The sequence below is a fragment of the Phyllostomus hastatus genome, unplaced genomic scaffold (genome assembly GCF_019186645.2).
Source record: "Phyllostomus hastatus isolate PE091 unplaced genomic scaffold, TTU_PhHast_1.1 phas_contig_38, whole genome shotgun sequence".
Lineage (NCBI taxonomy): Eukaryota > Metazoa > Chordata > Mammalia > Chiroptera > Phyllostomidae > Phyllostomus > Phyllostomus hastatus.
Window position 1 is genome coordinate 17,316,164 of NW_025333869.1, and position 18,001 is coordinate 17,334,164.

Below are 18,001 nucleotides of genomic sequence, written 5' to 3' on the forward strand. Positions count from 1 at the left end.
TGGCAGGTGTTGACAAGGATGGGTGGCAGCAGGCTGGGGAGCTGGCAAGGCTGGGGAGCTGACAAGCCTGGGTCACAGAAGTGGAAGATTCTAAGGAGGGGATGACCTAGAGTGTCAGGCGCTAAAAAGGTCAGTGAGACACTGAGTTTAGTAACAGGGTGAACAGCAAAGGGGAAATGTGGAGAGCCTACCTTGGTCTCCATCCCAGTCTGAGGGGACAGGAGTGGGTGGAATTCAGGGAAGGCTAGGGGGAGTGCAGACAGAGCCCATGTTTGTTGGAGACCCCCATGTGTGCACCACTAACCCTCGGTTTCTTTTCTACTCTCATCCAACTACTCAGAGTCATATGCAATGGCTAAAAATGGCCCAAAAGTTGTATAAACTAATTGGAAAACAAACCCAACTCTAGACGTTCCCCATGAACTAGGCTGTGACCTGTGAAAAGATCTGCAAGGGGTCCACCCACCAGGTCTACCTGGATAAAGGGAAGTGGAGCCATCCAGGAGCTGTTGGCACCCATACACTGGCAGGGAGGGTCTGGGACCATCAACTTCCTCCTGGGCAGGCTGGGTCAGAGGTACCTGGTGATGGGGGCACTAACCCCCACCACAGATATGCCAGCAGGTCCAGTTCCAACTCAGTGTCCCCAAGTTACATTGCCTGGATCATACTGCCTGGGGCTGGACAGAGATGACCTAAAATAACACTTCCTCTAGGCCTATGGAGTCAAAGTTCTTCTGCCTGTGCTTCTAGCAGGACAGTGCTAGGCCACAAGCCAGTTCTCACCAGTTGTAACCTCCACACAAAGCACAACTGAAAGTGGCTCACAGAATCTACAACAAATCACTGGATAAAATGTGTCTCAGATGTACCAACTATGGACGGCCTTTACCCGCCAACCTCCCATCATGTCTCACCATACCCTATCCCACTGGTTCCTAGTGTACCACTGAGATGCTTAATGCCATCGTGATGTGAAGCCAAAACAAAAACCACCAAAACAACAGCATTATTATAAAGATATATTCCATAAAAGAGTTTGGCAGTCAAAGAAAAGCATCACATGTCCTAAAAACACAAACATTCTTCACCTAGTCTACAGAAAAAATTGTAAAAAAAAAGAAAGAAAAAATATAACAATATTATCAACAAACACTCACCAGTATACACCACACTAGCATGTACACGTCAGCACATCATTAAAGGTAGCACTCATCCCTGAACAGTGAGGACAGGACGTGTACAAGATCCAGAAAAGCATTAGAAAGTAGCCCAGCCCAAGGTGCACAGATGCTCAGCTATCCCTGGGGGGCTCAGTACACAAGACAGACTTCATTTCTAAGAGCAAGCCCAGAATAGCCCTGACAGGAAGAAGGGTGGATATGGTGACCACAGATACCCCAGTCGGGGAGGAGGGAATCATCTAAAAGTTAGCAAAAAGACGTCCTGAGCTTCTCCACAGCTGCAGGCCCAGATCTGTGGCTTGGCACAAGGGACTGGCCACAGAGCTTCTCTCTCTAGGGACAGGCAATGCCAGGCTGGTCAGCTGGCCCTTAGCATGTGGCCTTGCAAGGAGCACTGGCTGGAGGGTTCAGGCTGGCTGTCTCTGGCCGGGCTCCTCAGCCTTGCAGTGGAGGAAGAGTCAGTATTCAAGTTCCAGGTGACAGTTTCAGTAGCACCAAGACCAGAAGACAGTGAGGCCAAGCTGGAGAGGGCAGTGTGTGCAATGGGGGTGCACAAAGCGGGTGTACATATGTGGACCTGGCTTGTTAGGGATGGAAAGGAGATGTTGATGTCCTTGGAGATGTCCTGGATACACTCCAAGGAACTAAAAGGGATGACTTCAGTCCCAGACACAATATAAGGCTACCTGGAGGAGAATGCCAGAGGAAATGAAGAGATGGCGTGAAAACATTTTTACCCCTATAAATAAACTATTTACACACAATAAGAAAAGGAGAGTCCACTCTCAGAGAAGAACCATGCCCACGGTCCCTCTTGTGCCTTCAGGGCATAATGCTATGGAGACTGGGGGCAGTTCTCGGCCGGAGGGCAGCAGCCAGGCACTCTGCACCCCAGTCCATGCACTGGCTCAGGCTCACTTCACTTGGACGTGGCTGAGGATTCTGCAAACACTGGACTTGGGCAGATACTGCAGAGCACCCCTCAGCCTCCGAGGTCCACTTGCTCCACCCCCCTCTTCAATTACAGGCAGCACCCCTAGGCTGCTGGGAGAAGTCTTGTCCATGCCTGCTGGTCCCTTACCCATGTCCTATTCACAAAAGACATGGCTGCCCCCGGGGCCAACCCCGATGTCAAGAGTGGGGAGGAGGCCAGGGCACCCTGTGGACACACTTGGGCTCAGGGGGACTGAATCAAACCCTCCCTGCAGCCACAGGCGCCAGCTGTCTCTCAGTTACCACCCCCACCTAAAGACATTCTGTCTCTGCGTAGACCCCAGCAGGGATCTTGGTCACAAGTTCCTTCAGTTAAGAAGAGGCCTCTCGGTCTTCAGCACCAGCAAGCAATATCAAAGAGGTCACATCACTCTGATGCTGAAGACAGGGTGCTGGCTCTGGCGAGGGGGCATCCGCTTCTCTCCCTCTGGATGTAGAGTTGACAACAGTGGAGAGCTCTGGCCTCCACGGTGTGGCTCAGCTCTGCTCGCTCACCTTGGCTCTTTAGAAGTGATGGCCAGCCTTCACTGCCTCGATGTCTGAGATCAGAGTCTTTGCCAGGAAGATGCCAAATATCTGAAACCAGGCAGCAGAGACAGTGGCCATCAGTGTTGAAACACAAAGGAAGGGGCAGGCTCAGAAAGGCCGTGCGGGGTGCCCTGCAACCCACTCCCACTGTACAGAGACTGAGGACACTATAAAAGTAACCACCAAGCATGTGGCAACACAGGACCAGCCCACCATAAAAAGTGAGTCCTGGGGCCCATCATGCTTATCCCTAGATCTCTGAAGGGGCAAAGAGTGCACACCACAGAAGCAAACAGACACTACCCAGCCTCCAACACCACTAGGCATGTCACACATCACAGTCAAAGACACACCTCATGCCCAGGGTTAAACTAAACAGGGTCACTCTGACTGGTTCTGATTCCCAAAATAATAAATCCTGAATGTTTCCTGTAAACCTGGACTCCATAATAAAACCAAGGTCATGCCTGCTTCCGACTGTGCTGGTACCTGAGGCTACATCCTGACCTTAGCAACCAGATTATCATGTAGGAAGACTAATTTTTTCTACCAGGAACAGACTAATATGAACTTGGTCCCCTTAGGAATTTTGATTTTCCCCCCCCTTGAAATTTTTGTGGTTTGTTATTTGATGAGTCAGCCCTTCTAAGGTCTTATTCCTTTGCCCACTTTGCAAACAAATTTTTTTCTTTACTTTTCTAGACGCTTGGATCTCTTAGCCTTCCTTTGCAATCACTCAACACATCTGTTGAGTGAAGGAGGAAGGAGTACGTGGCTGGCTGGTGGCCCCAGGTCCACCTCAGTCACCCTGTTCAAGGCAAAGTCAGAGCCAAACATTTTCTAAATGGTGCATTTGCCACACAGCAGCAGCAGCAGCAACAGCTGTCCCAGATGCTGCTGGGGGCTGCCAGCTTCTCCCCACGAGCCCTGGGCATGCTGGAAAAACTCCAGGCTTCTCTGACTCACTGAGTTCTTGACTTTCTCCTGCCAGGTCTCCTAATGGACACTTGCCAGCCTACACACCCCAAGACTCACTGCCCGCTTGGCCACCGCTGCCTTCCCACATGTGAAATCTGAGTCAAATGAACAGGTGCAGCCTGCAAGGGGAAAGGAAGCCACAGGGGCATGGGAACAGACCTGCAGCAGTGAGATGGCAATGAAGATGCCGGCCACGATGTAAATATTCCGCGGAAGCCAGCCCTCCAGTGCCTGGATGCAGCCTTTCGTGAAGATGAACTCGTCCCACTTGCTCTTCAGCTGCAGGAAAACACCACAGTAGCCTGAGCCCAGAACCTGCAGACATCCCCAACCCGCAGCAGGCTCCGTCAGGGAGCATGGGGGCAGGTGCCAAGGACAGACAGAACACTCTAGGAGGAACCTGGACTTTTGTCTCGGTCTCTGCCCCTACCCTGGGCAGTCTGCATCAGTAACCTGCCTACCAAGCCTATGACTTTTAACCCATTTCTGTTTGGGCTGCCACAGATTTAAAGATCAACTTGTGTAACAACACCTCTACAGCCCACATCTGGAGAAAGGGGAGGGGGGCTGAATGCCTGGAGAAGGAAGCTGTGTCTTTAGAGAGAGAAACTGGGAGAAGAGGGTTCAGCGTCTTCTGAGTCAGAGGATTTAGCTGGAAGAGGAAGGGACAGTGGCTTCTCTGGGTATGTCCCTCAATCCAAGTAAGCTTGGCTCCAGAGACCAGAGCCAACAGGGGCAGTCACAAACTCTGGACTCCATAATGAAGCCAAGGTTGTCCCTGATTCTGAGTGTGCTGGTCCCAGCCGCTAGCAGAGGCTGGGTAAACATATGGGGATCTCACCCGACCATACACAACCCACCCTCACCCACCTCATACACAGCAGTCCTGCTCCCTCTGCCTCCACTGTGGCAGCACCATTGGAACATTAATTCACTTTAGGGGTGTTAGCGGCTGAATTGTGTTCCCCTAAAACTCACATGTTAAACTCCTGACTCCCAACACCTCAGAATGAGACTGTATTTGGAGACAAGGTATTCAAAGAGGTGAACAGATTAAACTGAAGTCACTGGGGTGGGTCCTAATCTAATATGACTGGTGTCTTAGTAAGAAGAGCCTCAGAAGAAACATTGGAGGTTTCTTGGTGGACTTCTTAGAGTCCTCCAAGGAGGACTTCTAACCTCCAAGATACTGAGAAAATAAATTTCTGCTGTTTAAGGTACATAATCTGTGGAACCTTTGTTATGGTAACCCTAGCATCCAACACAGGTGGCAATCAAATTCATAACTGGACAAGCTGCTGTTGAGATAGGCCCACCTCTGCGGAATGGAGGTCAATGCAGAAGGACTTGAGGTTTCCCAAACCAGAGGCGCACATGGCCAACAGGAGTGTCTACAGATCCCTTCTCATCAGAACAGTTGTTCATATCACCAAAAGCCACCAGCGCAAGGAAGGGGTGGGGACTCACTTCACACTCCCTGCGGCCTGAAGAAAGCCCTAAAGACTGACCCAGTCCTGCCCTGAGACCCGTCTTCCTCCCTACTGTCACCGCTGCCTCCATATGGCAGCAGGACCAAATCATAAGCTCCTGCAGCTTCATCCTGGACCACTAAACAGTAGACACCAAGCAATCTCTTAAAAATGTAGTCTTTGTACTCCAAAACTATCATCTGACCTCTTTCCGCTAATGTAGCAACTGCAAGGATCTGCGACTATAACTCACAGGCTGGAGACCACACCCATCACTGCTCCCGAGTCCTGCCGCCAGCTCAGGCAGAGGGCATGCCACTGGTCACCTCACTCCCAGCGCAGGTGGCACCTCTGCACTTCATCTCCACCAGTTCTCCCACTCCAATTTGCACTCGTGCTAAATCGGGAAGCTAGGCCACAGGGAGCAAGCCAGAAGATCACAGAGTTATGTGCACTGGGGCTCTCACCTGAGTCCTGACATCATATCCACACTGCGTGTTCACAACTTTTTGCTGTAAGAAAAGCAGAAAAAAATTAGTCATTTTTGTTCCCTTAAGAAGCTGGTGGTAGAAGGCTCTGAAAAAGTCACAACCAAATGCCAGTTAACACCTGTCCAAATTCCATTATAGCTCATGTCCTTCAATTATGGTGCCGATTAACCTTTCAGGCTAGGATGGGTGGGCAAACTTTCTCTGCGAAATGCTAGATGATAAGTATTTCTGACTCGTCTGTGGAGCAGCTGGCAGCAGCCAGTGCCAACATAAAACGAATGGGCATGGGTGTATTTCAATACAATTTGCATTATGGGCACTGAAATTTGAATTTCACATAATTTTCACATGTCAAAAAATGTTATCCTTTACTTTCAACCATTTATAAGTGTCTAAAACCATTCTTGGCTTGAAGATCACACAGAAACAGGCAGCAGTCCAGCTTTGCCCCGGGTCATCGCTGGTCAATCCCTGTACCAGGAGGGAAGTGACACTGACTCAGTATTCCCAGCCACAGTGCAGACCTCAGACAGCAGCTGTGCAAGTGCAGCACACCTGAGCCTCTCCTGAGCTGGGGACTCACCCGTACAACAGAGACGAGGCCCTGGCTGGTCAGAGCCCCGTGGCTCAGCACCAGGCCTGTGTAATAACTGCACCAAGTTCTATAAAGGGCTCAGTCCTGCCCAGACTCAGTTCAGGCAGACATTCAGTGCTCTTTCACAGGTTTCTGAAACCTAAGGACCTAGGCTGTGGGCTGGGAATGAAAACAGGTGAAGAAGACAGAACGGAATTCTCTACCAATCCCAGGTGGTATGTGCCCCCACTGCCCCTGAGGGCTTCTAAAAACTGAGCATTTTCTCTAGAGAAAGGAGAATGAAAAGGGGAGACCAGGGCTGGATACACTGAAAGCCCTCCAGGGAGGGATATGCAGGTTTTCTCCCGCTTCACCCAGAGCAGGAGAGCCAAGGTGGGCCATGCAGGTAAGTTCCTGGAATCTATCTGTGGAGGATTTCAGAGCCGGAAGAGCCCTGGGCAGTGCATGGACGGTGCGCAGGGCACTCATTCCATCTGCAGAAGAGAAGCGTCCAGAGCACTCAGAGTCAGGAACTGCTCCGCTCCGGGGTGGCCAGGTGCTTCCTGCCAGGCGCAGGCCGACTCACCGCGGGGTCTGGCACACAGCAGGAGAAGGGCACCCCACACTTCTCTCGGCTGTAGCTGGCACCACTGCAGTTGAAGTAGACATTGAGGTCCCAGTCTTCAGGGCCGTACGCTCCGCAGCACTGGTTCTACAATCACAGAGCCCAGAGCCATCAGGGTTCCTGAGCCAGGGCTGTGGCCGCCCAGCACAGGGGGTCAGTCCTAGGGACACAGGGTTCAGTGTGCCTCTCTCTACCACACAGAGAACTCAAGGCCCACTCCACTGACCTGCCCACATGCACAGAGATGCTGAGCGACATGCCAGATAGCCCTTTACGAAGGAAACTGCAGCCATGATGCCTCCTGGGTCCAACATGCAGGGCTGGCTCCAAGGTGCCCTTGGCACAGGGCAGAGCCGCTCAGCTCCAGTCCTTCCTCAACCTGAAGCGATCCCTTCCTCTCCACCCCCAGCCCACAGCAGGCATCTCACTGTCCCCTTGGGGCCCCTCTGCACCACTGATGTGGTCCTCCACTATCCCTAAGAGAACATCTGGTGGGCAGTGTTTTCCTCCCCAAGAAATTTCCGAGCTGGTCCCACCTACCTTTTTTGCTTATTTACAGAAATAGCTGAGCCCTGACAGGTATGGCTCAGTGGATTGAGCATGGGCTGTGAACCAAAAGGTCGCCAGTTTGATTCCCAGTCAGGGCACATGCCTGGGTTGCGGTCCAGGTCCCCAGTAGAGGCCACGTGAGAGGAAACCACACATGGATGTTTCTTTCTCTCTTTCTCCCTCCCTTCCCCTCTCTCTAAAAATAAATAAATAAACTCTAAAAAACAAGAACAAAAAACCCCAGCAACTGGATGTCTACTCCCAACTGTGGTGAATGGGACACAGTCAAAGCTCTGCCCCCACCACCCTCCCCCACTATGTGGTGTAGCTGCAAAGAGAAACCCCATTTGTCTAAAATGGTGTAAAACCAAACACACCGAAAGCAGCACTGTGACATTAAAGGTGCCCCAACCCAAGAGCATATTTCATTTTTGCACTTGTCCTTACATGGTTATGGCTATAATCATAACAAACACACAACCAGGATTTCTGGGTTTTTGTACTGCTGAGGTAAAATCCCATTTTCCCCACCCTCGCCTCGTTAGGAGGTTCCATAATTTACTGAAGACCTCTGGGGAATTCTGTTCTTGAAAGGAAAGGAAGGTATTAGAGAAAACTACAGTGTCTTTCAGGCCAATGGGGGAGGAGCCACCAGGCTCGCTCTACACCAGCGAGCCCAAGATGACATGAAAATGAAGTGAGAATGGCAACATTGAACAGAAAAGGCACAGTGAGGGTCATTAGAAAATGCCTGGGACTTGGTGACCTTCACAAACTAACATAGGTCACAGTTAACAAAATAGGAGGGATCTCTGGTCTCATAAATGGGGTTCTGCTATATCTCATGATACATGAAATAAGGGTAAACAAGTCTTGGTTAATAATAAGAGCAGATCATAGTTATTATTAATGCTCTCTAATTTACTCTCAAAACTCAAGTGTCCCATGTAAAAGTTCCTAAGGAAGCGAGGTTTTCTGGTAGAACACAGACCAAACAAGAGCCCTGCACAGGCTGGCGTGGGGGGAGTGCGTTCCTCCCAGGGGGAGGGCCAGCTGCAGTCCAAGCCTCCAGGTGCAGCCACATTCAGGGGGCACAGAGGCCAGCTGGAGAAGAGGCCAGGCCTGGGACTGCTCAGACAAACCCCCAGGGACATGTTCCAGGGAGGCTACATTCCTCTCTATCTGAGGCAGTTTCCTCCAGGCAGTTCTGCCCTCTTAAACAGGAAGGGGAAAAGGTCCTGGGGAGGAAGGGGACAGGAATAGCCTCAGACAGTGAGTCACATGCCTTGGGTGGAGAAGCACTGTCCCTCAGTACCCACAGTGCCCAGGGGACTGTGGCCACCCAAGTGGCCAGGGCTAGAGAAGTCTGGGCCCCAAAAAGGGAGGAGAAGATCGGGCTCCTGAGGAAGGGTGGCCATGGGGACTGCTGGACTTGCCTGCCCAATCCACGTGCGGGGAGGGCACATGAAGAGCAACCCTGGACCCTGGGTAGTCATGAGGAGGCAAAGCTGACTGAGCTGACGTGGAGGTGGCCCCTCTAGGCCCTCCATGTGCCATGTTCCCGCTAGCCTGGCTCCCAAGCAGCACACACAGACTCAAACCAGGAAAGCATGCACAGTAGAAGGGTGCCACCACAGGCGGTACTTACAGCTTTCTGAAGGGAGTCGATGAGGTTCTGCAGGTCGATGTCATCACGGTAGGCTCTGATGTTGCTCTCAAAGAACTCCCGGAACCGGTCCCTCACCCAGTCCTGGAATAAGAAGGCCAGGACAGCCACCGCCAGCTCCAGGAAGAAGATGAGCACGATGGTGCCACAGAACTGGGGATGAGGATGAGAGTGGGGTCACACTTCCAGGCTTCCAGCCAGACCCATACCCTCTATTCCTGAGTCCCACGTCATTAGCTGGACGATTCTGGGCAATTCCACCTCATCTGTAAAATGGAGGGACTCATTCCTACCCATACACTGCATTGTTTCATGAGTGAAAGTATGAGAAAGTTCCAAGCCAATGTGCCAAACACTTCCTAGGAAGGAAACTGAGGCTCACTCAGGCACACAGCTGCTGAGGTTGCATAGCTCACACAGGACACGTGAACTTCCTGGCAGGGCTCTGCACAACTCTGGAGTTGGCAGTGTTATTGGTGCCCACTCACTGTGGGGGCATGTGATGGTCAACTGCACAAAGCGGTCTCAGAAGCACAACTGCCCTTGCCCACAGCAGTGGTGGCATTCTGCAAGGACCTACATCCCTCCCTTCCATCGAGGTCAACTTCCCACTGCCATTTTCACTGGCCAGACAGCAGCCTAAGACAGGGTATGTATGTATATATGTATGTATGCGCGCACGCGCGCACACACACACACACACACACAGCATTCCTAAATGGAATCTCCATTCATATAGAAGTAAGATACAAAACAAAACACTTTCAAGAAAAAATAACTAGGGGAAGAAACACATGTTTTGCTTTTTAAGTTAAGCTCAGGAAAGAGGAAGCTTGATCTATTAAATTCAACAAATAATATGTTGCAAAACATAATGATGTGTTTTTCCTCTCAGGTGCTATTTAATTTTAACTGAATGCATTTCAAAATGAACGTGTATCTAAATATAAAACTCAACTCTGGGTGAGTCCCAGTTCTGCCAGCAAGTTAAGGATTCTGCGCGGCACTTCCAACATACCCTGCAGCAAGGAAACGATTTCCTAATGTTACCAACAATATCTTCTGATCTTAGCCAGGAAGGGCAAAGGTGAGCAGTGGACAAACAATTCCTTTAGAACTTGGGAGGGGAGATAAAAGGCAAGAGAGGGAGAAGGGAGTTGGCCTGTGAGCAGTTGACTCCTCTCCCTGTGAGCTGAAAACTAGAGGGGCCAACTTCTCTTTCTCTGGCAATGAGGAGCTAGCTCAGCTGACCATTTCCTGAAATCTTACCATCTGCTGGGGCAGCAGGGTTCAAAGGGCTGTCTCCCCACCCCCCACTGCTGGGGTTCAAGGAGGCTTACAAGAGCTGCTCCCAGCCCAACCAGATAAAGTATAAGCCTGCCTAGCACAGCCCACTCCCTACCTGTCCCCTTCCCTATCCCTGGGGCCACTCACAAACTTGAGCAGGCAGATGTTCTCCCGCAGGGCCCCCACACAGCCAGCAAACCCCAGTGTGAACATCACCACGCCCACTATCAGCACCAGCACCACAGGGTCAATTCCATGCAGTCGGGTCACTTTGGTGAGGTCGGAGAGCACCCCCTGCAAGAATCAGAGACAGCAGGGCAAGATCAGCCTTGAAAGGGGTCAAGGATGCCCTGGGAGGACTAGGCTGTATATAGAACTAAACCGAGGGCAGGGACCTGCCTTGCAAGGCTCAAGCCCCCTTATAGGCCTCTGCCCAGCAGATCCTTGCCCACCTTGGCTCCCAAGGCCTCACATGCAGCATTCCTAGTCTCTACCTAGGCTGTGAGTTCCTCCCAGACAAATCTGCCCCCCAAACACTTTGATTGTAGCCTGTAGGGTGCCTATGCCAGGCCTTGAGAAGGAGGGAGCCCTGAGGGGCCCTGTGGCCTTTGCTTAAGGTACCCTGTGCAAAATACACTCACCAAGGGCACACAAAGGCAGCACTATCCATAAAACTTTCTGTGATGACGGTGGCATTCTACATCTGGACTGTCCAAAATGATAACCACTGGTCATATGCACTATTGAGTACCTGAAGTGTGGCTAGTGGAACTGAAGAAACGAATTTTAATTTGTATTTCATTTCAATTAATTTAAATATAGTCACATGTAGCTAGTGGCAACCAAAATGGATAGAGCAACTTTCTGGGATTCAGAGAAGGGAGGAGAAAACAGCCAGACCAGGTAACCAAGCCTGGACCAGGCAGCTACAGGTTGAGCTGCTGTTGTTCTGGAGATGGCCACATGGTGCCGCTATGAGTAGTGACTTACACCTGCTTCCAGGTCACTAGGACAGAAACACTGCACCTCAGCTCCAGCCTTTTAGGGGTTCACAGGCCACCTTAAAGGTGCCCAAACCCAAAGGCAGGCCTTATCCATTTCCTAGGCCACGGCAAGAAAGCCCAGAGATCTAAGCACTCCTACTGCCTTCTTCCAGAGGCAAAGGGAGGCCTCACTGAAGAAAGAGAGCCCTGGGCCTAAGGCTCAAGAGGAAGCTTTAGTTCCTAGTGGTTCCTGCCTAGTCTACTGGCCTTTGTTCCTTCTCTCCCCTCCCCCTCCCTCCATCTCTGTAGTGAGGGCCCTGTTCAGCCCTAACCACCTCCCCAGCACCCACCTACCCACAAAGCAAAAGGTGGCACCACAGCTCCACACTGCACACATCCAGTCTAGTACCCTCCCTGGAGCTCCAACTGCCCTTTGTCTTTCCAATGTTAAAAGCCTGGGCTCTCCTCCTCACCTGTCCTCCACGGGCTGAGCAAGGAGATGCATAGATGCATAGAGGCCTACACCTGTCCCACAGGGGCATATAACAGAGCCTGCTCCCTGGTTTAGGGGTTCTTTCTGTGGGCAAGGACAGGAGCTTCGGGAATAAATACAGGGACCTACTTGGTCCAAGGAAGGTGGCCCCAGGCCTACTTGGCTGCAGACAAACGCCAGGGCAACTTAGAGCTTTCAGGAACAGAAAACGGCTCTCCACACTCACAGAGCTCAAAAACCCAGCCAGCCCAGCCCTGGTCACCAGCAGTGACCCTAGCATGGGAAAGAAGTGTTCATGGCAAGTTTAATAAGTTTCCAAGAGCTGGCTCTGTGAAGATTAATAACTACAAATCATTACCTTGCACAAGAAATGCTTGTGAGAGGAGGGAGGAGGAACAATTAAAGCTGAACCAACCTGGTTCTGGCTGTCTGATGCTCAGGGTCCCAGTGATAGCTACACCTACCTTTTCGCTCCATGCCCACAGTCCAGCTCCAAGGAAGGCAACTCCAGCCAACTGTTGGGGGTTGGGGGGATGATACAGAGACAATTAGGTTGGAAACCAGCATCATGAATGTGCTTCTTAGAGTAGGATCCACACTGGTAGTAGGGGAATGTCATTGGCTCACATCCACGGTGAGTGGATCAGGGGCAAGGTGGCCTCCTGGCCCCTACAGATGAAAGGGACAGCAAGTTTCTTTGGATAACCCACACCTTCCCTGAACATGTGGACAAACCTCTTCAACCCCCACAGCTCCATGCAGAGGCAAAGAACCTCAGAAGGCGCTGTCCTAGATAGCCCACACAGTCAGAGACAGCAGGCTATGCCCTGTTTCTTCCCCATTCCACAAACACCCTACTCCTTTCAATGCACTGTCTGGTGTATAAGAAGACATCACCCCTCAAGACAGCTGGCCCAGGTGCCTTCCCAGGCTCCCTGGGCAGCTGAGGCTCTGCATAGAACAAGGCACTGCTGTCAAGAGAACAGAGCCCAGCACCACCTCTGCCACCCACCTCAGGCCCCTAGTCTGGAGCACAGACATTTGCTACCAAGGCCATTTGTTGGATATGCTCAGGATATGCTGGTTCATTAGTTATTAATGCTCACCCCAGAAAAGCAGCAGTCCCCAACCCTGGCTTCCTACCTGCAGCAACCCACTGGGACTAGGCTGCTTCACATGCACCACCCTCCCTCACTCCCCAGTACACCACATAGACACCTGAACGGAGAGGATTTTTCCATGTAAAACAAAACACCTTTATGAAGCCTCCTGTTTTTCTGGTTAACTACTTTATACTATGCTGGTATTTAGCTACCATTTATTAGTACCTCATGCTAAATAATACAACTAGGTGTCTCCATGGCTCTCAACTTTCCTAAGTGCATTCTCAAGCTTCAGGACATTCCTGCACTTGATTCACTGCTAGCCGCAGGTGGCTAGAGTGGGAAGGAAAGACCCCTTAAAGAAAGCCCTGGGAGTCCTTAATGTTTTTGGCAACACAGGCCAGTTTCAGAAAATGTGTACATGCCCAATATTTTACAGGGAATTTCAAAGGGTTCACAGACTTTTTATTGCTGGTTCCCACACAGCCTATGGACCCCAAGTGAAGAAGCCCTGCCTGGATCTGATCCCTCAAGGGGAACACAGTCCAAAAGGGCCAAGATCAAAATGCCAGGCAGTGTGGAGAAGGCCCCAGATCTTAAGTCTCTGTTTAATTCATTCATTCACTCATTCATCCAACAAATGCTGACCGATCACATCCTAAGGTCAGGCATGGTGTCAAGCACTGGAGCCAGCACCAAGCTCACATGGTCCTTCCCATCCACACTGACTGCCTGCTGGTGAGCCTGAAGGTGACCGGTCAGTGTCCGCTGAATCCTGTAGGCTTCTCTCCCCACCATTCTCCAAGTCCCTGATGACTTACTTTCTCTTGCCAAAGCTGGAGGTCATCTTCTTTCTCAATTTATCTCATCTCAGCAGACATGGAAGATTATTCCCTTCTCCACAGACCACTCAGTTTTGGTGCCACAAAGTACACATTCACGGTCGTCTTCCACCCTCCTTGTTACTCCTTCTCAATCCCTTCTGTTGGCTTGTCCTCCTCTTCAGAGTTCTCTAAATGCTGGCGAACCTCACTGCTCAATCCTGAACCCCCACACTGCCCTGAGCTCCCTGGATGATCTTGCAATTTACATGGCTTTCAATTATATCTACACTATACGCTGCTGACTCACAAAGCCAAATCTCCAGCCACAGCTGCTCCCAAGCCAAATTCTCTAACATCTACTTGACTTGTCCACCTGAGGGATGTAAGGGCATTTCAATTCTTAACACGCCCCCAAATGGAGCCTTGGTCTCCATTTGGAGGGATCCCCAACCAGCTCCCTCCGACTCATACCTTATTAAATTATGGCACCACTACCCATCTACTCACTCATTTAAGAGAAAAAAACCCAAACCTCATCCTTGACGCCTCCAAATTCACACTGCCAGGACCCTCTGTTGGTTCTACCTCCAAAACACATAGTGTATGTGGACAGTTTTCTTCCTAGCTCTCTGTTCCCACCGATCTACGCTCCACCCTCTCAGATGCCTCCTCATGGTCTCCTCACAGGTCCCAAGCAACTAGAATGATTCTTTAAAAACACAGAATACATAACTCTGCTCCTCCAAACCCTCCAATGACTTCCTTTTACACTCAGAATAAAATTCAAAGTCCTTGCCATAGCCCACAAGGGCCCACGGCCAGCCTGGGCCCACACCTCCAACATCTGCTCCTACCCAGTCAGAGATAGCAGGCTACGCCCTGCTCTTCCCCATTCCACAAACACCCCACTCCTTTCCATGAACTACCCGTCTCCCCACCTTAACCCCACTCCCAGGCCACTCTGGCATTGCTACTAGCTCTTATACCCACCAGATTCATCCTGTCTTAGAGACTTGACACTATTTCCTCAGCCTAGCATGTTCTTCCTCCATATCCCTCCTGGTTTCCTCCCTCACTTCATTCCTATGTTCTTCAGAACATAGGAATGCCTCCCTTTAGTGTCCTAAGAGGACCACTCCCCACCCATCACCCCTGACAGCCTTCCCTGCTTGATTTGCCTTATCACACTCATCCAAGACCACATGAGCTGTCTATCGTGTGTCTCCCACGTAAGCCCTCTGAGGCCAGAGATACTTTCTGTTTTATTTAGGACTGATCCCAAGAACTTGAAGGAGGACTTGGCCCTTGTAGGTATATAGTAGGCATGAGTGAGTCACCAGAGCTCTCAGACCAGAGCAGTCCTTGCTTGTGATCCTTGCTGCTCCCCTCCCAGGCACATTCCAAGGTCTTACTCAATCCAAATGCCTTCAAAGCAAGAGAAGGCCAGGCAGAAGCCCAGGTTAGCCCAGGTCCAAGGCCAAGTCCTACACAAGGACATTAGAATCAGGGCAAAATAGGGCCTCGAGGCTGTCCATCCCTATCCCCCACCCAGTGTCCCCAACAAGTGCTCTAGCTCACCTAACTGCATTCCCTGACAGCCCACCCACCACCTGGCACCGCATAGGATGGCGAGAAAAGCCTGCACCACAGAAATCCCTCACTGAATCTCAGTCCACTTGAGAGACCAGCTCCCCATCACTAAGCAAGCACAGTTCTCCTTCTCTCGCAAGGACTGCTCTCACAGAAGAAGGGCCAGTGTTGTTTTCCATTCTGTTTTAAAGAACTAAAGTTAACTCACACCAGAAAAGACAGGAACTAGGGGGTCACATGTCAAATCATGGGTTTAATGAATACCAGCCCAGGGAAGAAACTTTGGTGACCATGCTTGTTTTAGAGACAAGCTGACCGAAGAAGAACCAGACAGGAAAGTGACCTGTCTGGGAGCTCATACGACAACCCTGTAAATGAGCCAGGATCCTCACCAGCTTCACCGAGCTCCCAGGGAAACTCTCAAACACATGGTTCATAGGGCTGTCCTCAAAAGCTGCCAACCATTTGGGAGTGACAGCTCAGCTGGGTGCCTTCCAGCTTCAGAGTAACCTTCCCTGTCTCTCTTCTATCACCTGATTAAACTCCTTCCCACAGAATGAGGTCCGATTCCCACCGAGCTCAAAGGGAGGCCAGCCTTGGACCATCAGGCATGTATACTGCAGTGATCACCATGGGGAGCAGCACCACCTTCCCTGCTTGCCAGGCGCTGTGTTAAACACTTCATGCACCCAAAGAAGCCCTTTCATGCCCAGAACACTGGTACATTTACCACTATTTTTCAAATAGGAAAACTCAGATTTGGTTATTTTCCCAAAGTCACATGGCTAGCTAGTGGCCATGAGTTAAGATCAAACCTGAGCATCTCTAACCCTCCTAACATCCATTATCTCACCATCCACAGGACAGCCACCCAGGCCAGGAAGAGGGGCCAGTCACAGGGGCCCATAGGTGTGGGAGCTTCACGGAAGGGTCTTCTTAGCTGTACAAAACCAAGGGCCCCCACTGTCCATCAGGTGGTGAAGATCACTGTGTCCCAACCAGGGCAAATGGCCAAAGGAGTAGAATCCCTTTTGAGGGAGAAGGGGTTGCCACTGTGAAGATTCAATACTGACCTTTCCACCTTAAGCAAAGGATCCTATGAAAGAAGGTGAGAGGTCTTCTGGCACACTCTGGGCTGGTCCAGCCCTGACCCTGACATAAAAGCCACACAAAATCCACTCACCATGGGAACAAGCCTATGGTATTTCACCTAAGGAGGGTCAAGTCATGACAGAAGTGTAGACATCTGGCCAGGCCCTGGTGGACTGAAGGAGGGTTCCAAAACCAAGCATGTCAAAAGCAGCCTCTTGTCACCTAAAATTTAGTGGCCTAGGTCCCTTGCAAAATGTCATATACTTGGGCAATCCATGTGGGCCCAGAGGTCTTTACTCAACTGCTTGAGGCAAAGCAGCAGCAACAGCAGCAACGCAACACTTCAGGCTCTGCCCTGCTGGCCTCTGGTTCTTGCAAACTCCCCTGGCTGGCTGACACAGGCTAACGCTCACAAAGCTTCTTCCCCTGGGCCTCCCTTGGGAGCCTCAGAGAAAACCAGATGGAAAACCAAGAAAGAGTAAGCCTTTGAAACTCATGGCCGGCCAGGGCAGCGCTGAGCAAACAAACAGCACAGGTCAGTGGTCCTGGCTCTGATCTCCACCCTGCAACCTCACAGACACTGGACCTCATGCAATTCTGGGCACTTCTCTAAGCCTGTTTTCCTCTACAAAATGGGGTGACCCACCCTGGGTCATAGAAGAGTTGTAGGATTGAAAGAGGTATCAGATGTCACGTACTTACCCTGGGGCACAGAGCCGTTCTGAGCAGGCCTTTCCCTCCTGTGAAGGAGGCAGAGCAGAAGCATGGAGGGGCCTTCAAGACGCCATCAGCATTTGCTGAACTGAAAACACTGTACGTGCTGCCCACACACAGAAAACCCTCAGCGCTAATTTTTGTCCTAAGACAAGGTCCTTCCTTCCAGAGGCATCTTGTTTTATTGGGTCTCCAGAGACAAGAGTAAATTGGAGTTTAAGGAAACAGAGCCTTCTAGAGGCTTTTCAAGTGAGACAGGAAAGAATGACAGAAAGAAAACAGGGCAGGAGTGGAAGAAGCCAGCACAGAGTCATACCTCTGTTCCTAACTCACCCAGCTGCCTTGAGCCAGCCATCCCTCTCCTGGACCTCAGTTAGCCGATCTGCCAAATCAAGCAGAGACTGGTGATCTACAAAGATCTATGCACTTCCTGCTGTCTCAACTTTGCCATCATACATCATGCCAGGTGGAAACTCCATGCTCTTGGCATTCTCCAGAATCCTGACTCCAGGCCTAGGGAGTTCAGAGAACACCAGAGATGTTTGTGCCCACTTAAAAAGCCAACAATTCAGCCCTGGCTAGTGTGGCTCAGTGGAGTGAGTGCCAGCCTGCGAACCAGGGGGTCGTTGGTTCGATTCCCAGTTTGGGTCACATGCCTAGGCTGTGGGCCAGGTCCCCAGTGGGGAATGCACAAAAGGCAACTACACATTAATGTTTCTCTCCTTCTCTTTCTCCCTCCCTAAAAATAAATAAATAAAATCTTTTTTAAAAAGCCAACAATTCAAGTACTGGCCAGAAAGGATGCCAGAGAGCACAGACCTTAATCCCAACTTGGTCCTGAGAACCCAGTGGACTGAG

General features: G+C 50.9%; 1 protein-coding gene across 4 annotated transcripts in view; it reads right to left on the bottom strand.

The window, feature by feature from the left end:
- Positions 1-1,009: 1,009 nt before the first annotated feature.
- The window catches only part of TSPAN14 (tetraspanin 14), a 50,893-nt gene continuing 33,901 nt past the window's right edge, over positions 1,010-18,001 (bottom strand). For 3 of the 4 annotated variants that reach the window (XM_045842080.1, XM_045842079.1, XM_045842081.1), the window contains 7 exons: positions 12,285-12,335; positions 10,492-10,638; positions 9,040-9,210; positions 6,804-6,929; positions 5,620-5,664; positions 3,843-3,962; positions 1,010-2,753 (listed from right to left, as the gene is read on the bottom strand). In XM_045842080.1, the coding sequence (XP_045698036.1) occupies positions 2,682-2,753; positions 3,843-3,962; positions 5,620-5,664; positions 6,804-6,929; positions 9,040-9,210; positions 10,492-10,638; positions 12,285-12,335 (732 nt within the window). In that variant the 3' untranslated portion in view covers positions 1,010-2,681. The remainder of the gene's footprint in view (positions 2,754-3,842; positions 3,963-5,619; positions 5,665-6,803; positions 6,930-9,039; positions 9,211-10,491; positions 10,639-12,284; positions 12,336-18,001) is intronic. The other variant, XM_045842082.1, reaches the window with a different exon arrangement.